General features: G+C 44.5%; 1 protein-coding gene across 3 annotated transcripts in view; it reads left to right on the top strand.

Moving 5' to 3' along the window:
• Positions 1–22,441, top strand: part of MYO19 (myosin XIX) — a 411,745-nt gene that overhangs the window by 46,330 nt on the left and 342,974 nt on the right. For 2 of the 3 annotated variants that reach the window (XM_069756629.1, XM_069756627.1), the window contains exons 4-5: positions 13,527–13,640; positions 20,496–20,628. In XM_069756629.1, the coding sequence (XP_069612730.1) occupies positions 13,527–13,640; positions 20,496–20,628 (247 nt within the window). The remainder of the gene's footprint in view (positions 1–13,526; positions 13,641–20,495; positions 20,629–22,441) is intronic. The other variant, XM_069756628.1, reaches the window with a different exon arrangement.

The raw sequence follows: 22,441 nt of genomic DNA, 5'->3' as shown, positions 1-22,441 counted from the left end.
GAGAGCCCCTGATGTGCCTAAACAGTGGAAACCCCCCACAAGTGACACCATTTTGGAAACTAGACCCCCTAAGGAACTTATCTAGGTGTGTGGTCAACACTTTGAACCCCCAAGTGCTTCACACAAGTTTATAACGTAGAGCCGAAAAAATTAAAAATCATTTTTTTTTCACAAAAATGATCTTTTCACCCCCAATTTTTTATTTTCCCAAGGGTAGCAAGACAAAATGGACCCCAAAAGTTGTTGTGCAATTTGTCCTGAGTATGTCGATACCCCGTATGTGGGGGTAAACCTCTGTTTGAGCGCACTGCGGAGCTTGGAAGGGAAGGTGCGCCGTTTGACTTTTTAATCTCTTAATTGTGAGAGCGGACGCCATTTTGGGTTTGTAGATGTGCCTAACAGCAGAAACCCCCCACAACTGACCCCGTTTTGGAAACTACACCCCTCAAAGATTTTAATCAGGGGTATATTGAGCAATTTGAACCCACATGTATGACACAGAGTTTGATAACATTAGGTCGTCATATTGAAAAAAATTCATTTTTTTCCACGAGAATCTTGTTTTAGACCTGAATGTCTCACTTTTTCAGAAATAACATCAAAAAGTGGACCCCACAATTCGTTACCCACTTTATTATGAGTGCAGCGATATCCCATATGTAGTAAAAAAGTTCTGTTTGGACAAATGGCAGGGCTTGGACAGAAAGGGGCACAATGTGACAAATTTGGCTTTATTTGAAATTGAAGATCCAAGACCTATTCAAAGCTTCTAGAGACATTGAGCAAAAAAGAAAATCCTTCCAGGAATTATTACTCACAGAGGGAGGCATGCTCCTAAAACACAATGGCTGACTATAAAATTGGTCTTGCTAACAAAACAGTTGTCCCGCATTTGCGTATATTGTAGCAGGAAGAATAAACTGTACTGGAATGAAGGGCAAAATGTGTAGGAAAATGCAGCCAACTATGTGGCAAAGCGGAGTTTGTTCCAAAGATGAAAGAACACCATCAGGGCTAGAATGGCAGACACTTTCAGAGACTGGTCGTACAACGTCCTTTTAGCTCCATCAATCCCTATATGAGAGACGAATGTGCCAATAGACGTGGTACACCATAGCAAGCTCCCACCCGCCAAGGTCAGAACCGCTATATGCACAAAACAACCAGTATTGTCTGGTACCAGTATTGTCTGGTACCAGAGGTTCGGCAAGAACCATAAAGTAAAGCCCATAGTGTATAAGTACGGAACTTCCTCATTTTTTAGAAATCCTACAATAAAATGATCATGCCCGTATCATCAACATAAATATGAGTAATATAAATGGAAGCCAAAGTTTTGTGTAGCAAGACAGTTATAAAAACAGTCAAAGTTAGATAAATGGTCAAAAATGTTTGTGAGTAATCAAGTCCTAGAATTCATTTTCAGATAATCTCACTTTTCATGATCATTTCTGGGGTCCACATTCTAACGCTTATTGACATAGGTACGTGGACGAGAATTTGTTGGAATAGTAGTTTGGTATGGGATTGATCGAGTCGTAGAATTTTCAGATGACCTGACTTTGCAAGAACATTTATGGGGTCCACACTCTAGAGCGTACAGACGTGGGTACGTGGATGAGAATTTGTTGGGATAGTAGTTTGGTATGGGATTGATCGAGTCGTAGAATTTTCAGATGACCTGACTTTGCAAGAACATTTGTGGGGTCCACACTCTAGAGCGTACAGACGTGGGTACGTGGACGAGAATTGTTGGGATAGTAGTTTGGTATGGGATTGATCAAGTTCTGGAATTGTGAAATGGGGTAAAATGGGATCTACTAATTAAAATATTATTTATCAATTGTTCCAAATTGTACTACTGGGGCCACTAAGCAGAAAATAAAAATTATTGAAAAAAAGCAAACTAATAATTGTAGGTGGTGTGGTAGGTCTCAAAACAGGGGGAGATACAAAGGCCTGGTTGGGATGGGCATGTGGGGCAATAGAATCGGGAATCACTCCGCCTGCCATGCTTTCTGCAAACTCGGCACCTTTTTTGAGGATACCTTTGGGTGGGAGTGACAGGGACAGGGTGAGGAAAATGGCATTCTGACAGTCTCTGGGAATCCTCAGAGTCGAAGGCTTCCCCCGGTGCCATCGACTCAAATATGAGGCTCTCTACTACTTTCTCCTGAAAGTGCAGGAAAGTTAGCGGTCCTTGAGATTTTTTATATAGGACAAAGCTGTTGTAGGTGGCAGTCTGAATTGGATAGATTCCCACCTTTTTATACCACGCCCTGGTCTTCCTCTTGACCAGGTATGGTTGCAGAACCTGGTCTGACAGGTCTACGCCACCCATATGGTTGTTATAATCTGTGACACAGACAGGTTTTTCTTTGTCCCTGGTGGCACCCCTCTCTCTGACCGTCACAGTGGTGTCCGTATGCAGTGTGGAAAGCATATAGACGTCCTTCCTGTCTTTCCACTTCACTGCAAGTAGTTGGTCGCTTGCAAGTGAAAATGACGCCCCCCTCTCTCCAAACGTCTGGACACCAACTGTGACGGAAACCCCACTCTGTTTTTCCTCACTGTCCCACAGGCCCCTGTACTTGCAGCATGGAGGGATTTGTATAGGGGGATACTCGTGTAATAATTATCTGTGTACACGTGGTACCCTTGACTGAGAAAGGGCGTCATTAGCTCCCAGACAATTTTGCCTGGGATACCAATTGTCTGGGGGCAGTTTGGGGGGTTTATTTGGCGGTCCCTACCTTCGTAAATTAGGAAGGTGGACGTGTACCCTGATAAGCTCTCGCAAGCTTTATATAATTTTACGCCGTATTTGGCTCTCTTGGAGGGAATAAATTGGCGGAATGAAAGACGGCCCTTGTAGCTCATCAAGGACTCGTCGACTGCCATATTTTGCTCTGGGGTATAGGAATTTAGAAAGGAAGTTTTTAGGAGGGAAATTAGGGGTCTTAATTTATTTAGCCGATCGTAGTTGGGGTCAGTTCTTGGGAGAGCTTGGGAATTGTCACTGAAGTGGAGGAATCTCATCAGGGCTTCGTAACTGGCTCGGGACATGATGGCTGCAAATACAGGGGTGCAGTGGACAGCTTTTGTTGCCCAGTAAGAGCGGAGAGTGTTTTTTTTTACTATACCCATATTCAGGGTGAGGCCTAAGAATTTTTTAATTTCGGGGACATTTGTGGGGATCCAGGAATGGGAATGAAAGGCAGTGGGTTTTTGGGAAATATATTGCTGGGCATATAGGTTAGTTTGGTGGACGATTAATTGCAGGACTTCGGGGCTAATGAAAATTTCAAAAAAATCAATGGGGGTAAAATTGGCGACATCTACTTTTATTCCAGGGACTGCAGAAAAAGGGGGAATTTGAGGGGAAAATGAGGTGTCATTATACCACAGCGGGGGGGGGGGGGGGACTGCGGTACTTGGTCCTGCCTCTGAAGCTTCAGCAGTGACGACCGACTCCGCTACCACCGGGCTGGGGGATCCCGTGGAGGAAGAGTCGTCATCACTGTCTGAAAACTGCTCAGCTTCAGGGGCAGAATCTGTTTCGCTGCCGGAGCTGCCGGAGCAAAGCAGGCTGTAAGCTTGCTCCGCGCTAAAAGTTCTGCGGGCCATTTTATCTAATTCCTCCCCTAACCCTACCCCTAACCCTACCCCTAACCCTAACCCTAAAAAAAATTTAAAAAAAAAATTATAATTTTTTTTTTCTTTTTTTATAATCCTCTACTGATGATGCAGGGATTACGGAGAACGGGGGTGGGTAAATGGGATGCTGGCGGAGGCAGATATTATGTTTTGTGAATAACTGACAGGGCAGCACTTGAACTGTAGTCTCTCTCTCTTCTCTCCTAGAACAACTACAAGGAGAGAAGAGAGAGGTACAGCCCAAGTGCTGCCATATTTATTAAATATTAGGGGTTTTGATCACTGTAATTGGACATGTTACAGTAATCAAAACCCAGCAGCCAATGAGAAAATTCTCATAGGTTGCTGGGTCTCTGCTGGCAGATCATGGCAGGCGCACTGCGCATGCGCCCGCCATTTTCTTCCAGCAGAGAAGAAGAGGGGGGGCCAGGAGCAGTGGGCTGTGGACAGGGGGACATCAGGAGGAGGTATGGTGGGGGGCTCGGGGGCTCTATTTCTCTCCCCTCTGATGTGCGATCACATCAGAGGGGAGAGAAATCCAAAGCATTTTTTTTTTTTTTTTTTTACAAACTATTTGCAGCGATCGCAATCCTGGGGGTTTGTAAAGACCCCCGGGATTGCGATCGCTCCAGGGGGTCTGCGATCGCTCCAGGGGGTCTGTAAAAACAGACCCCAATACACCGGGGGAAGCTAGGCTTTGGCGGGCGCATCTGCACATGCGCCCGCCATTTTGGAGCCCGGACAGCTAGGAGGTGGGTCGGGGACCGGGGGGGCACCTTCTCCGGTACATAAGGTACCGTGGGGGGCTCGGGGGACCCTATTTCTCTCCCCTCTAATGTCCGATCACATTAGAGGGGAGAGAAACACAATACTAATGCGTTTTTTTTTTTTGCGATCGCCGGTAAACGGTTAATTACCGGCGATCGCAAAAGCGGGGTCGGTGAAAACCGACCCGAATCATGTTCTCTGGGGTCTCGGCTACCCCCGGCAGCCGAGACCCCGGAGAAAATCGGCCTCTGGGGGGCGCTATGTACTTTTTCCACAGCGCCGTTAATTAACGGCGCTGTGGCTTAAGTACCCTTAGCGGCCGCCGTTAAAAGGCGTATCGGCGGTCGCTAAGGGGTTAAAAAACCCTGTCATAGCCTTTGGGACAGGTCTGAGAAGACCCATGTTGCCTCCAACTGACACAACAAAAAACTGAGGGGGTCTGATGCTACCAGGCAAGGTAATTCTGCTGGGGAGGAGCCAATTTTCATCTCTGAAGTAATAAGTTTCAGCAGCCTATCCCATGGTTTCTGGGTTCCTGAATGAGTCGAACGAGAAAGTGGTATTTACCCACAGCCATAATGGTAATCTGCAGGTAAAAATAGTTTCATATATATTTGGCTAAGTGGAAAATAGTCTGCAGGGATAAAATGAAGCTATACTATAGTCTCTCTGCAGCTTCTGGCTTCCTGTCATTAAAACTAAAAATATGCTGTAAATCCTGGTCTTTGACTGACATCCTGCACTGCAGTGTGTGTTGATTGGGAAGTCAGTCAAAAAGCGTGGAGAATCCAATTTCATTTTGTCCCTGCAGCGAAACTTCCAGTTAACTAGAAATGCTCTTTACCTGCCTATAAGCTGTTTCTACCTCATACCTGGCTCCTCTACAATACAAATCTCCAATCCCCATACCTTAGTGTGTTTGACTATATGATATCCTTTGTTAATTCTGCTAGCTTGTTTTTTCTAATCTGATTTATGCCTGTTTTTTCCATGATAAAGACCGATGTTGGTCAAACTTTTTCTTGCCAGATCAAAATAAAATATTCTCTTACTGCATCAAGATCATTTCTGTTTGAAGGTTTTTTGGTTTACATTTTACCTGAAAACCTACCAAAAAATTGCAGCAAGGAAGTAGGCCAGAGGTATAATAATTATCACAAACAAGTGGTCACCAACAGCATATGATACAAAAAATACAAGTATGACCACACTCTATGTTAAAAAGTTGATTTTTATTTAATCCATATAAAATATAGACAATAAAAAGCTGGTGATAACATTTCAAATAAAGGGAATATACAGTAACCTAGAACTCCATATCCCAGAGCAATAGAAAGAGGTATCAATATTACATTACTGTCGATATTTCCTCAAGGGTACCAATAAACAGTCTAATACATCTATATGTTTGACACATATGACCTGAAATAGACAGGAAAAAAAAAAGATGTATCCCAAATATAGATTATGCATAATGCTGAGTAATGGGCATAGATTTAAGAATACCCGTGAGATATGGTAGTCATAATCCATGAGTAATATAGATCTTAGTTCTAGCCACATGTATTAGCCATAATATAGTGCAGACATATATTACCTTATGGTGCCCCCAAAAAAACATTTTAGAGGCTAGGACCGTCCTGAGTTGGGTCACCTTGATGGTGTTGGGATGGCCTTTATGTTTTTTTTTTTTTAATCAAAACAATGTTAACCAAGTACCTTATATTATTTTCATTCACTATTGCTATTTATTTACTGCAGAGTATTTGATCATTTTGCTTTTATCTTAAGTTTTGTTCGTTTAGTGGCAAGTGTGAACATGCACCTACACACTGCATGCTTACCAGCTTATGTTCCAGTTTGTTTTTTCCCTTATGTTCTCAAACAAACCTCCTGAGGCTATGTGCACACGTTGCGGATTTGCCCGCAGATCCACAGCGTTTTTGACGCTGCAGATCCCCAGCAGCTTTCCATGTGGTGTTCAGTACCATGTAAACCTATGGAAAACCAAATCTGCCGTGCACATGCTGCGGAAAAAAACCTGCGGAAAGCTTTGCTTTCTCCACAGCATGTCAATTTTGTGCGGATCTGCAGCATTTCTGCACCCATTGACCTGCGTTGAGTCGGGCACATCCGCAGCACAACCGCTGATGTAAAAAAGATCTGCGGCTTAGCTGCAAATGAAATGCTGCAGATCGGGAGGAGGGAAGTGTGTGGGCGGTGATTGTGTGCGTGTATGTGTGTGCAGGCAGATTCTGCTGCGGTCTGCCGGGGCATCTGCGGGCTGTCCAGGGAGCTGTCCGGGACTGTGCGGTGCTGTCCGGGGGTCTGCAGGCTTTCCGGGGCTGTACTGCACTATCCGGGGGGTCTGCGGGGCTGTGCGGAGGGGCTTTGGGTGTGTGTGTGTAGGCATCATCCAATGGGACTAAAAGTCCCATCCGGCTATGCCTGCTACAGTGACAGTGATTGACACATTAGCCAATGATGGGACAGTAGTAGTCCCATCATCCAGCTAATGTGTTGAATGTAAAAAAAACCCAAACACATACACATACATACAGTACATACTACATACAGCATACAGTGCATGCAGCATACAGTGCATGCAGCATACAGTGTATGCAGCATACAGTGTATGCAGCATACAGTGTATGCAGCATACAGTGTATGCAGCATACAGTGTATGCAGCATACAGTGCATGCAGCATACAGTGCATGCAACATGCAACAGACAGTAACTACAACATACAGTACATACCAATCACCTTGATCCCGAAGCCATCGATCACCTGTAAAAATAATAAAATAATAAGCAAACAATATACTCCCTGATCCACAGAAATCCAATTAATATGAGTGTCCCACGACGATTTCCCTGGAGAGCTGTCACATCAGCTGATGCGACCACTCTCCAGGGGCTCAGGCATACAATGACAGAATCCTTCCACACTGTATCCCTCCGCCGCTGTGAGTATAGTTCATACTCTAACTTGCGGCACTGCTGCGTTGGAAATTTCTTACTCCGCATTGCCATGAAGCGAGAGTGTGAACTACAGTAACCTCTTCAGTGATGCACTGCAGGAGCCATTGTCTCCTTTCAGTGTGTCACTGGAGGCCTATAGAGCCGTGACATCACTAGATGTCACAGGGGAGATCGTCGTGGGACACTCATTATTAATTGGACTACATCGGACAGGGAGTATACGGTTGGTTTATTATTTTTTATTTTTGCAGGCGATCGAGGGCGTCGCAGAAATTAGGCGTGTTTTGTAAGTGAAATTTAGAATATTAAAATATTTTATTCTGGCTTTTTTTTTTTTTTAACTCTTTCACTACTGTAGAATTAGTAATGGATAGGTAGGTGTCTTATTGATGCCTCTCCATTATTAACCGGGCTTAATGTCACCTCACAATAGCAAGGTGACATTAACCCTTTATTACCACATATGCCACCGCTACAGGGCAGTGGGAAGAGAGAGGCTAAGTGCTGTAATTGGCGCCATTTCTGGGGCGGCTGGGTGCTGGTAATTGTAGCCGGGGGGGGGGGGGTTGGGGTTATCATTCCAGTTCCAAAGGGGGGGAGATTTCAGGGGTTCTATTCCAACCTGTTTGTAGTGCCCAAAAAGGACGGAACGGTAAGGCCCATTCTGGACCTGAAACGTTTAAACAGGTTTGACAACATTCGTCACTTTCGAATGGAATCTCTTCGGTCAGTCATTGCGTCAATGGAAAGGGGGGAATTCTTATCCTCGATAGACATTCAGGATGCCTACCTGCATATTCCCATATTTCCTACACATCAAAGATTTCTACGATTTGCCATAAACGACCTACATTTCCAGTTCACGGCTTTACCCTTCGAGCTGGTAAAGGTCATGGCGACAGTTGTGGCTATTCTGCACTCCCGAGGCATACTGGTTTTACCATATCTAGATGACCTTCTTATCAAGGGGCCATCCTTTCAGGCCTGCAAGGAAAATGTCAGCATTTCGCTAGACATTCTTTCTCGTCTGGGTTGGCTAGTGAATTTAAAGAAGTCATCCCTTGTACAATCTCGGAAAATTTCATTTCTAGGGTTAATTTTCGATACCTCTCAGGCTCTGACGATCCTGCCCCAGGACAAGGTCCTGGCTCTCCGGCGAGAGGTGAGGGTCCTTCGGCAGCCAAGCTTGTCATACAATCCGGTCCTGCATGAGGGTCTTAGGGAGGATGGTTGCGACAATGGAAGCAGTACCATTTGTGCAACTTCATCTTCGACCTCTCCAACATGCTCTTTTAGCAGCATGGGACAAGAATCCATTCTCCCTCAACCTCAGGTGCCGTTTGTCCCCCCAGGTCAGGCAGGCTCTCTCATGGTGGTTAACCAGCCCGTCCCTACTAAAGGGAAACAGTTTCCTCCGACCCATTGGCTAGTGGTGACAACGGATGCCAGTCTCCTAGGTTGGGGAGCAGTGTTCTTTCACCACACAGCTCAGGGGCGCTGGTCCCCTCGGGAGTCAGGTCTCCTGATCAATCTCTTAGAGATTCGGGCAGTTCGACTAGCTTTGCAGCATTTCCATCATCTTCTGGCGGGCCATCCTGTCCGGATTCAATCAGACAATGCCACGGCTGTGGCATATATAAATCATCAGGGGGGCACTCTCAGCAAGGCGGCCATGCAGGAAGTAAAGCAAATAATTTACTGGGCCAAGAGGAATCACTCAGTAATTTCGGCAGTCCACATTCCGGGCGAAGAGAACTGGGCAGCGGATTTCCTCAGTCGACAGGGCCTTGCGTCCGGGGAATGGTCTCTCCATCCGGAGGTATTTCAGCAAATATGTCATCAATGGGGGACTCCGGATGTGGATCTAATGGCTTCCTGGAGGAATGCCAAGGTGCCCAGGTTTGTCGCCCGGTATCGAGATCCACAGGCTATCGCCGTGTATGCGTTGGTTCTGGCTTGGAACCAATTTCATCTCCCATATCTGTCCCCCCCCCCCGACACTGCTCCCAAAGGTGATCAAGAAAATCAAGTCAGAGGGAGTGCCAGCTATTCTGGTCACCCCAGTTTGGCCGCATCGGTCATGGTATGCAGACCTAGTACAGCTGCTCGCCTGAGTTTCGTGGCAGCTTCCCGACCGTCCGGATCTTCTATCTCAGGGGCCGATTTACCTCCAGAACTTAGGGGCCCTGCGTTTAATGGCCGGGCCGTTGAATCTTGGGTTTTAACACAAGCCGGGTTCTCCCAAGAGGTGGCTAATACCATGATTAGTGCCCGGAAATCCGTTTCAGCATGGATTTATTATCAGACTTGGAAGGTTTTTCTTTCATGGTGCAGAGAGCGTGGACTACCTCCGCTACGTTTTTCCATTTCAAGTATTCTTGCCTTTCTCCAAGCGGGCCTGGATTCAGGGCTGGCACCAAGTACTCTTAAAAGACAGATTTCAGCCTTGTCGGTCCTTTTCAGCGCAGGATTGCTACTAACCTTCAGGTAAAGACCTTCTTTCAGGGAGTCGCTCATAAGGTCCCCCCTTATAGGACTCCTCTGGAGGCTTGGGACCTTAATTTAGTCTTAAAGGCCTTACAGGAAGCTCCTTTCGAACCCCTTCAGGACATTTCTTTAACTTTCCTTTCCTGGAAAGTCGTATTCTTGGTGGCCATAACCTCCATTAGGCGGGTATCAGAGCTGGCAGCTCTTTCCTGTCGTGTTCCTTTTCTACAGTTCTATCAGGATAAGGTAGTCCTCAGACCAGCGCCCTAGTTCTTGCCGAAGGTAGTTTCCTTGTTCCACATTAACGAGGATATAGTTCTTCCCTCTTTTTGCCCAGCACCGACGCACCATGTGGAAAAAGCCCTCCATACGCTGGATCTAGTGAGAGCGCTGAGGAGGTATATTTGTCGAATAGCTCCTTTTCGACAGACGGATGCTCTGTTTGTACTCCCGGAGGGTCGAAGGAAGGGATTCGCGGCCTCAGTCTACCTTGGCCGGTGGATACGTTCAGCTATTCAGGAAGCCTACTACGCCAAGGGCATGGTGGTTCCGGCTGGAATCAGAGCTCACTCCACTAGAGCTGTGGGGGCTTCCTGGGTGATTCGGCACCAGGCCTCAGCAGAACAGGTTTGCAAGGCTGCGACCTGGTCTAGTCTGCATACCTTTTCCAAACACTACAATATCCACTCTCCGACCTCTGCAGATGCGAGTCTGGGTAGAAGGATTCTTCAGGCAGCGGTGGCGCACTTATAGGCGGCAGATGCCTGGATGTTATACCGGTGAGTTAATTCCCCACCCAGGGACTGCTTAAAGGACATCCCACAGTCCTGTGACCCCCAATTAGGCGAAGGAGAAATAGGGATTTTTGTGTTACTCACCGTAAAATCCTTTTCTCCGAGACGCTTATTGGGGGACACAGCTCCCTCCCTGGTAGCCTGATGGCTGCTTTTTCGTATCTGAAATTATCAGTCAAGTGAAGTCTTTTCTAGACATGAGTTTTCTGTATTTATGCTGATGTGTTATTTTTCTTTTGTTCTCCTACTGCTATTGCATCAAACTGGATTCTCTGGTAGCCAGTGTCAGGGTGTATACGACGGGGGAGGAGCTAAACTTTTTTATGTTTACTTAGTGTCAGCCTCCTGGCAGCAGAAGCATACACCCACAGTCCTGTGTCCCCCAATGAGCGTCTCGGAGAAATGGATTTTACGGTGAGTAACACAAAAAACCCTATTTTATAATTCTGAAAGCAGCGATACCAAATATGTGTAGGATTTATTTTTTTATTTTATTTTATTTTGAATGGGGCGAAAGCGGAGTGATTTAAATTTTTATATTTTTTTTATTTTTTTCATATCTTTAAAAAATTTTTTTTTAATTTTGGCATGCTTCAATAGCCTCCTTGGGAGGCTAGAATCTGCCATAACTCGATTGCCTCTGCTACATAGAGGCGATGCTCAGATTGCCTCTATGTAGTAGAATTACAGCATTGCTATGAGCTCCGACCACAGTGTGGCGCTCATAGCAATCCGGCATCAACAACCATAGAGGTCTGCAGGAGACCTCTGGTTGTTATGCCGACGCACCGATAACCCCCGATCATGTGATGGGGGGTCACCTGTGCGCGCATTTCCAGCCGGATGGCCTGAGGCGCATGTTAAATGCCGCTGTCAGTTTGACAGCGGCATTTAACTAGTTAATAGGTGCGGGCTGATTGCGTTCCCGATCGCGCCTATTGTGGGCACATGTCCGCTGTGAAGGACAGCTGAAATGTCATGGCTTTGATGCTGGCTCACCGCCGTAGCCCACATCAAAGTGGAGGTTCTGCCATCAGACGTACTATTCCATCCGATGTCAGAAAGGTTTGGACACACCTTCTCATTTAAAGATTTTTCTGTATTTTCAGGACTATGAAAATTGTACATTCACACTGAAGGCATCAAAACTATTAATTAACACATGTGGAGTTATATACTTAACAAAAAAGTGTGAAACAACTGAAATTATGTCTTATATTCTAGGTTCTTCAAAGTAGCCACCTTTTGCTTTGATGACTGCTTTGCACACTCTTGGCATTCCCCTTGATGAGCTTCAAGAGGTAGTCACCAGGAATGGTCTTCCAACAATCTTGAAGGAGTTCCCAGAGATGTTTGGCACTGGCCCTTTTGCCTTCACTCTGCGGTCCAGCTCACCCCAAACCATCTCGATTGGGTTCAGGTCTGGTGACTGTGGAGGCCAGGTCATCTGGCGTAGCACCCCATCACTCTCCTTCTTGGTCAAATAGCCCTTACACAGCCTGGAGGTGTGTTTGGGGTCATTGTCCTGTTGAAAAATAAATGATGGTCCAACTAAATGCAAACCGGATGGAATAGCATGCCGCTGCAAGATGCTGTGGTAGCCATGCTGGTTCAGTATGCCTTCAATTTTGAATAAATCTCCAACAGTGTCACCAGCAAAGCACCCCCACACCATCACACCTCCTCCTCCAGGCATGTAGAGTCCATCAATTCACCTTTTCTGCGTCGCGCAAAGACAACGGTGGTTGGAATTAAAGATCTCAAATTTGGACTCATCAGACTAAAGCACAGATTTCCACTGGTCTAATGTCCATTCCTTGTGTTCTTTAGCCCAAACATGTCTCTTCTGCTTGTTGCCTGTCATTAGCAGTGGTTTCCTAGCAGCTATTTTACCATGAAGGCCTGCTGCACAAAGTCTCCTCTTAAAAGTTGTTGTAGAGATGTGTCTGCTGCTAGATCTCTGTGTGGCATTGACCTGGTCTCTAATCTGAGCTGCTGTTATCCTGCGATTTCTGAGGCTGGTGACTCGGATACACTTCAGAAGCAGAGGTGACTCTTGGTCTTCCTTTCCTGGGGCGGTCCTCATGTGTGTCAGTTTCTTTGTAGCGCTTGATGGTTTTTGCCACTGCACTTGGGGACATTTTCAAAGTATTCTCAATTTTTCGGACTGACAGACCTTCATTTCTTAAAGTAATGATGGCCACTTGTTTTTCTTTACTTAGCTGCTTTTTTCTTGCCATAAAACAATTTCTAGCAGTCTATTCAGTAGGACTATCAGCTGTGTATCCACCAGACTTCTGCACAACACAATTGATGGTCCCAACACCATTTATAAGGCAAGAAATCCCACTTATTAAACCTGACAGGGCACACCTGTGAAGTGAAAACCATTCCCGGTGACTACCTCTTGAAGCTCATGAAGAGAATGCCAAGAGTGTGCAAAGCAGTCATCAAAACAAAAGGTGGCTACTTTGAAGAACCTAGAATATAAGACATAATTTCCGTTGTTTCACACTTTTTAAGTATATGATTCCACATGTGTTAATAGTTTTAATGCCTTCAGTGTGAATGTACAATTTTCATAGTCCTGAAAATACAGAAAAATCTTTAAATGAGAAGGTGTGTCCAAACTTTTGGGCTGTACTGTATATCACATAAAATTCCAATAAAATACATTTATGTTTATGGCTACAACATGAAAAAATAAATTCACAAGGTATGAATACTATTTTAAGGCACTTTGTTTAGTTTATATACTTTTAGTTTAAGTCTTTTTAGGGTTTGTTACATTTAGATTTTTACACGATCTAATGGTCCATTTTTTTTATTTCTTTCAGAACGGCAAACCACACATCTTTTCTGTTGCAGAACAAGCTTACCGAAATGTCCAAAACCGGATAAATCCCATAAACCAGTCTATTATTGTTACTGGAGAAAGTGGAGCAGGAAAGGTAAAATAACTTAACCTCTAAATGACCGCTGATACTCATTTTAACGGCGGCAGTTAAGGGTACTTAAACCACAATGCTGCTTTTTCACGGCGCTGAGAAATTAGGGTATAGTGCCCCCGGAGTCAGAATTTCTCTGGGGTCTCCGCTACCGGGGGGTAGCCGAGACCCCAGACAACATGATTCGAGTTGTTTTTTAATAGCGACTGCAAAAAAAAGGGCAGAACTTCCATTATATTTCTCTCTCCTCTGATGTGCGATCACAGAAAAGAGAGAAATGGGATCCCCCCGGTACCTCCGTTGTCCCTGCAACTCCCCGTGAAGTCCCCCGGGCCTTAGGCATCTTCTTCCAGGAGAAAATGGTGGGTGCATGCACAATGCGCCCGCCGAGATCTGTTGGCCGGTACCCGACAACAATAGGAAATTTTTCCTATTGGTTTATTTTGATCACTGTGATAGACCATATCACAGTGATCAAAATAAAAAAAAATAGTAACTCAAACTCCCCTTTATCACCCCCTTAGTTAGCTAAAAAATAATAAAATAAAAAAAATGTATTTCCATCTTTCCATTAGGGTTAGGGTTGGTGCTAAATTTTAGGCTGGGGATGGGCTAAAGTTAAGATTAGAGTTGGGCTAAAGTGAGTTGGGGTACCACAGGGGTCAGTATTGGGCCCACTTCTTTTTAACATATTTATTAATGACCTTGTAGGGGGCATTCAGAGTAGAATTTCAATATTTGCAGATGACACTAAACTCTGCAGGGTAATCAATACAGAGGAGGACAATTTTATATTACAGGATGATTTATGTAAACTAGAAGCTTGGGCTGATAAATGGCAAATGAGCTTTAATGGGGATAAATGTAAGGTCATGCACTTGGGTAGAAGTAATAAGATGTATAATTATGTGCTTAATTCTAAAACTCTGGGCAAAACCGTCAATGAAAAAGACCTAGGTGTATGGGTTGACGACAAACTCATATTCAGTGGCCAGTGTCAGGCAGCTGCTACAAAGGCAAATAAAATAATGGGATGCATTAAAAGAGGCATAGATGCTCATGAGGAGAATATAATTTTACCTCTATACAAGTCACTAGTTCGACCACACTTAGAATACTGTGCACAGTTCTGGTCTCCGGTGTTTAAGAAAGACATAGCTGAACTGGAGTGGGTGCAGAGAAGAGCAACCAAGGTTATTAGAGGACTGGGGGGTCTGCAATACCAAGATAGGTTATTACACTTGGGGCTATTTAGTTTGGAAAAACGAAGACTAAGGGGTGATCTTATTTTAATGTATAAATATATGAGGGGACAGTACAAAGACCTTTCTGATGATCTTTTTAATCATAGACCTGAAACAGGGACAAGGGGACATCCTCTGCGTTTGGAGGAAAAAAGGTTTAAGCATAACAGACGCGGATTCTTTACTGTAAGAGCAGTGAGACTATGGAACTCTCTGCCGTATGATGTTGTAATGAGTGATTCATTACTTAAATTTAAGAGGGGACTGGATACCTTTCTGGAAAAGTATAATGTTACAGGGTATATACAGTGCCTACAAGTAGTATTCAACCCCCTGCAGATTTAGCAGGTTAACACATTTGGAATTAGCTTGGCATTGTGACATTTGGACTGTAGATCAGCCTGGAAGTGTGAAATGCACTGCAGCAAAAAAGAATGTTATTTCTTTGTTTATTTTTTTTTTAAATTGTGAAAAGTCTTTTCAGAGGGTCATTTATTATTCAACCCCTCAACCCACCAGAATTCTGTTTGGTTCCCCTAAAGTATTAAGAAGTCGTTCAGGCACAAAGAACAATGAGCTTCACATGTTTGGATTAATTATCTCTTTTTCCAGCCTTTTCTGACTATTTAAGACCCTCCCCAAACTTGTGAACAGCACTCATACATGGTCAACATGGGAAAGACAAAGGAGCATTCCAATGCCATCAGAGACAAGATCGTGGAGGGTCACAAGGCTGGCAAGGGGTACAAAACCCTTTTCAAGGAGTTGGGCCTACCTTTCTCCACTGTTGGGAGCATCATCCGGAAGTGGAAGGCTTATGGAACTACTGTTAGCCTTCCACGGCCTGGACAGCCTTTGAAAGTTTCCTCCCGTGCCGAGGCCAGGCTTGTCCGAAGAGTCAAGGCTAACCCAAGGACAACAAGGAAGGAGCTCCGGGAAGATCTCATGGCAGTGGGGACATTGGTTTCAGTCAATACCATAAGTAACGTACTCCACCGCAATGGTCTCCGTTCCAGACGAGCCCGTAAGGTTCCTTTACTTTCAAAGTGTCATGTCAAGGCTCGTCTACAGTTTGCTCATGATCACTTGGAGGACTCTGAGACTGATTGGTTCAAGGTTCTCTGGTCTGATGAGACCAAGATCGAGATCTTTGGTGCCAACCACACACGTGACGTTTGGAGACTGGATGGCACTGCATACGACCCAAGAATACCATCCCTACAGATCAAGCATGGTGGTGGCAGCATCATGCTGTGGGGCTGTTTCTCAGCCAAGGGGCCTGGCCATCTGGTCCACATCCATGGGAAGATGGATAGCACGGCCTACCTGGAGATTTTGGCCTAGAACCTCCGCTCCTCCATCAAGGATCTTAAGATGGGTCGTCATTTCTTCTTCCAACAAGACAACGACCCAAAGCACACAGCCAAGAAAACCAAGGCCTGGTTCAAGAGGAAAAAAATCAAGGTGTTGCAGTGGCCTAGTCAGTCTCCTGACCTTAACCCAATTGAAAACTTGTGGAAGGAGCTCAAGATTAAAGTCCACATGAGACACCCAAAGAACCTAGATAACTTGGAGAAGATCTGCATGGAGGCGTGGGCCAAGATAACTCCAGAGGCCTGTGCCGGCCTGATCAGGTCTTATAAAAGACGATTATTAGCTGTAATTGCAAACAAAGGTTATTCCACAAAATATTAAACCTAGGGGTTGAATAATAATTGACCCACACTTTTATGTTTAAAATTTATAAAAATTTAACTGAGCAACAAAACTTTTTGGTTTGCAAGATTTATGCATCTGTTAATAAATCCTTCTCTTGTTTGAAGTTTGAAGGCTCTAACTTATTTGCATGTTATTAAACCTGCTAAATCTGCAGGGGGTTGAATACTACTTGTAGGCACTGTACACTAGATTCCTTGATAGGGCGTTGATCCAGGGAACTAGTCTGATTGCCGTATGTGGAGTCGGGAAGGAATTTTTTTCCCCAATGTGGAGCGTACTCTTTGCCACATGGTTTTTTTTGCCTTCCTCTGGATCAACATGTTAGGGCATGTTAGGTTTAGGCTATGGGTTGAACTAGATGGACATATAGTCTTCCTTCAACCTTAATAACTATGTAACTATGTAAATTTATGGTTAGGGTTGGGCTAAAGTGAGTTGGGCTAATGTTAGGGTTGGGCTAAAGTGAGTTGGGCTAAAGTTAGGGTTAGAGTTGGGCTAAAGTTAGGGTTTTGGTTATGGTTGGGATTACGGTTTGGTGTGTTGGGATTAGGGTTTTGGTTAGGGTTATGTTGGGGTTAGGGTTGTGGTTCGGCATGTATTCGGGTTAGGGTTGTGGTTAGAATTGGGGTGGGTTTCCACTGTTTAGGTACATTAGGGGTCTCCAAACACGACATGGCGCCACCATTAATTCCCGCCAATTTTGTGTTTAAAAAGTCAAACGGTGCTCACTCCCTTCTGATCCCTGCCATGCGCCCAAAAAGTGGCTTTTCCCCACATATGGGGTATCAGCGTACTCAGGAGAAATTGCACAATAAATTTTTTGGTACATTTTCTCTTGATCTCCTTGTGAAAATAGAAAGTTTGGTTCCAAAGTAAATTTTTTGTGAAAAAAGTTAAATGTTATTTTTCTCCTTCGACATTGCTTTTCTCGTGAAGCACCTGAATGGTTAATAAACTTCTTGAATGTGGTTTTGCGCACTTTGAGGAGTTTTTAGAATGCTGTCACTTTTGGGTGTTTTCTGTTATTCAAATGTGAGGTGGTCCCTAAAAAAAAAAAAATAAAAAAATAAAGGTTTTGTAAATTTTGTTGGAAAAATGAAAATTGCTGGTCAGCTTTTACCCCTTATAATGTCGTAACAAGAAAAAATGATGTTTCCAAAATTGTGCTGATGTAAAGTTGACATGTGGGAAATGTTATTTATTAACTATTTTGTGTGATATAAGGGTTTTGTCTGATTTAAGGGTACAGAAATTAAAAGTTTGAAAATTGCAAAATTTTTGCCAAATTTCAGTGTTTTTTTTTCATAAATAAATGCAAGTTATATCGAAGAAATTTTACCACTAGCATGAAGTACAATATGTCACGAAAAAATATTCTCAGAATCAGTGGGACACATTGAAGCGTTCCAGAGCTATAACCTCATAATGACCAGACCAATTTTTACAATTCTGACCAGTCAGTTTAAGTACAAAATTGGCTCTGTCACTAAGGGTTAAAGGGAACCTGTCACCCCCAAAATGGAAGTTGAGCTAAGCCCACCGGCACCAGGGGCTTATCTACAGCATTCTGGAACGCTGAAGATAAGCCCCTGATGTATCCTGAAAGATGAGAAAAAGAGGTTAGATTATACTCACCCGGGGGTGGTCACGCTGTGGTCCGGGTCCGATTGGCGTCGCGGTCCGGTCCGGGACCTCCCATCTTCATAGGATGACGTCCTCTTCTTGTCTTCACGCTGCGGCTCCGGCACAGGCGTACTTTGTCTGCTCTGTTGAGGGCAGAGCAAAGTACTGCAGTGCGCAGGTGCCTGGCCTCTCTGACCTTTCCCGGTGCCTGCGCACACTGCAGTACTTTGCTCTGCCCTCAACAGGGCAGACAAAGTACGCCTGCGCCGGAGCCGCAGCGTGAAGACCAGAAGAGGACATCATCGTAAGAAGATGGGAGGCCCCAGACCGGACCGCAACACCCATCGGATCGGACCGCCCCCCAGGTGAGTATAATCTAACCTCTTTTTCTCATTGTTCAGGATACATCGGGGGGCATTCCTGAATGCTGTAGATAAGCCCCTGATGCCGGTGAGCTTAGCTCAACTTCCATTTTGGAGGTGACAGGTTCCCTTTAAAGGGGTTTCATGAAATATATTTATTAGCAGGCATTGACTGTGATAATGTATTACGATAACTTAACCTTTCATTTGCCCAGCTGTGCCAGTGCTGTGACAGAGATGGTATTGACGTAGTTCAAGGTACTGCTGCAGCCAATCACTAGCCTGTGGAGTGATGCTGGCGTGTACAATACGAGACTGCTAATACTCCTTGTTGGTTGTAGCAGTCACATGAAAGAAGTCCTTCACATTGCTAGCAGCAGGGCGATCTGTCACGTGTGTGTCAGAGGCTGCAGACAGTCGCATTGCATCTAGCTGCATAAGGTCTCAGAGGTTGGCTTTGCAGACTCCTTCCTAGTCCTTCTGACTTTAGGACCCATTGGGAACCTTTTCATCTCTAGTTGACACACCCGGACTGGTGTGTTTATAACTCCCAGCTGGCTGCTGGGAGTTGCCAGTGATATTTCCATTTCCCTGTTGAGGCTTGGAGCTATAGCAGTCAGTCAGCTATCTTCCTTCTTTGGTGTTTGGATGACGGCTTGGAGTACATTATACTGTTTAATGGCCACAGAGAGGGACATTCTAATGTATGTGGGCCACAGAGAGGGACATTATACTGTAGGCCACAGAGGTGGACATTGTAGTGTATGATGACCACAGAGGTCAGTTTTTTAATGTATGGGAGCCACAGGAGGGGGTGTATATATATATCATCGTGATTACTCGCTAATCCTGCCCCCTGCACAGTAGCTCTGCCCGACACCACATCACCACACATTATCCCGCCCCCCACCCCATTATCGCACACAATCCCGCCCCCCCACATCACCACAGATAATCCCTTCCCCCACCACATTACCACACGAGGCTTCGTCCCCACACATTACCACACGAGGCTCTGTCCTCATACATTACCACACGAGGCTCTGTCCCCACACATTACCACACGAGGCTCCGTCTACACACATTACCACACGAGGCTATTGAATGTTGTCATTATTTACTTTAGTTTAATCACCAGCAGCGTTAATTAGATAGCAATGAGCGTGCCGAGCGTTAGCTGGCTGGAAACAGCTAGTTATACTATACTAGATGGCAGCCCGATTCTAAAGAATCGGGAGTCTAGAATCCATATATACTTTATTTATTCAAATGTAAGAATAATACAATTAATAAATAATAGTAAGAAAGAACAAAAATAATAGGCGGTATATGAGAAAACACCAAACAAAAGTTCAAAATTGGTGTGAAAATGTCACTGAACCACTTCACAACTAAATATATATAGTTTTGGTAAATGGTATTATCATTTTTTTGACGAAATTCGGCAGGAGCTTGAAGAGCAACGTCACTGGGCCCGCCTCCACGCAGTAGAAACTTGCTGTGAGGTAAAAATTCAAAAATCACACCAAAATGGCGGGCGGAGTGTGTCACAGTACGGCACGTTTCTGATTGGTCGCTCGCAGCAGGCGGCAACCAATCAGACACTGGACACTGTTGACGTCACTTATCTCCGGACATTAGCTCCGGACATTAGCTCCGGACATTAGCTCCGGACAGGAAGTTGGCACAAATTGCAGGAAGTAGTATTCTAGGCAATTATATATTAGATGGTGCCATTTCAATTTTTTCCTCCAGTACCAGATAAAACAGTATCTGCCCTGAATGCATAAACATGCTTACGTCTGTTTTCTTGCCTGCAGTATTCCTGCAATGTATTAATTATCCTTGATTTTTTTTTAAAAAGTAAGATGAAATGAAATGTTTGCAATGTTTTGTATTTTGTGTTACAGACTTGGACAACTCGATGCCTAATGAAGTTTTATGCAGCAATTGCTCCTCCTAGCAACTTACAGGGATCAAGCAAGATGTTGGAGAGAATAGAGAGTCGAGTTCTTGATTCTAATCCGGTCTTAGAAGCTTTCGGTAAACAAAAAAATTATATTGGCTGTGTGCATGTATTTTTCAGTAAATGTAATAAATTACGGTAATTTATATGTATATAGTTGAGTGTATGTATATGTGTGTGTATATCAAGCCACGCCCACTCCACATATCAGACACAGGCCACATCTAGCTCCGACGTGTCTAGAATGGAGAAGCTAATGTGAGGCATGACGTTAAGGGAAAGAGAGGAGCCTCATGGATAGAGATGTGAGGGGGAAATTGAGAGAAGTGGGGTGCTGCTGCAGTATCAGGCTGTGTATAGAGAAGAGTGAAGCGCTGCAGGTAGAGGCTGTGTATAAGACCACATGTCTTAGATGTTAGATGTTTCTAATAAACTTTTCATCTGAATGTTTTACTCCAAGTTTTAGCTCACAAATACTGAGGTAAAAATACTGACCAAATACCGTGTGAACGAGGTCTAAAGGAGAAAAGTGTGGTGCTGCAGAAGAAGGAGGCTGTGTATACAATACGCTTTTTTGAAATTAGTGCAATTTCTCTCGGAATCAAGTGTTTCCAATTGTGTATAGAAGAGGAGTGTGAGGTACTACCGGAGGAGGCGACTACAAAGGAGAAAAGCTGTGCTGCAGAAAAATGTGGTGTATAAAGGAGGAGCGTGAGGTGCAGGAGGAGGCTGTGTTAAGAGAAGGAGCATGAGGTACAGGAGGAGTAAGGCCCATTGACTGCCGCCATTAAAGGGAACCTGTCACCTGAATTTGGCGGGACTGGTTTTGGGTCATATGGGCGGAGTTTTCAGGTGTTTGATTCACCCTTTCCTTACCCGCTGGCTGCATGCTGGCTGCAATATTGGATTGAAGTTCATTCTCTGTCCTCCATCGTACATGCCTGCACAAGGCAAGATTGCTTTGCACAGGCGTGTACTATGGAGGACAGAGAATGAACTGCAATCCAATATTGCGGCCAGCATGCAGCCAGCGGGTAAGGAAAGGGTGAATCAAACACCTGAAAACTCCGCCCATATGACCCAAAACCAGTCCCGCCAAATTCAGGTGACAGAGTCCCTTTAAGCCATATCAGCAGTTGTTAAGGGGTTAATATTGTGTTAAAAAACCCACAAAAAAAACCCTTTTTCTTCAACAAAATGAGGCCGGTAAACCTGCGAGACACGACACAAACCGCAGAGCAGGATATACTATATATATGGGGGAGATGACATACAGGTATATACTATATATGGGGGAGATGACATACAGGTATATACTATATATGGGGGAGATGACATACAGCAGGCATATACTATATACAGGGAGAGATGACACACCGGTACATACTATATACAGGAGGAGATGACATACAGCAGGCATATACTATATACAGGGGGGATAATGTAAAAGGTATATACAGGAGGAGATGACATACAGGTATATACTATACAGGAGGAGATGACATGCAGCAGGTTTATACTATATAGAGGGGAGATGACATACAGGTATATACTATATACAGGGGAGATGACATACAGGTATATACTATATACAGGGGAGATGACCTGCAGGTATATACTATATACAGGGGAGATGACCTGCAGTTATATGCTATATACAGAGGAGATGACATACAGGTAAATACTATATACAGGAGGAGATGACATACAGGTATATACTATATACAGGGGAGATGACATACAGATATGTACTATATACAGGGGAGATTACATACAGGTATATCCTATATACAGGGGAGATGACCTGCAGGTACATACTATATACAGGGGAGATGACATACAGGTATATACAGGGCAGATGACATACAGGCATAATATACAGGAGGAGAT

This window comes from Ranitomeya imitator, chromosome 3 (genome assembly GCF_032444005.1).
Source record: "Ranitomeya imitator isolate aRanImi1 chromosome 3, aRanImi1.pri, whole genome shotgun sequence".
Lineage (NCBI taxonomy): Eukaryota > Metazoa > Chordata > Amphibia > Anura > Dendrobatidae > Ranitomeya > Ranitomeya imitator.
This window is presented reverse-complemented; position numbering and strand designations above follow the sequence as displayed.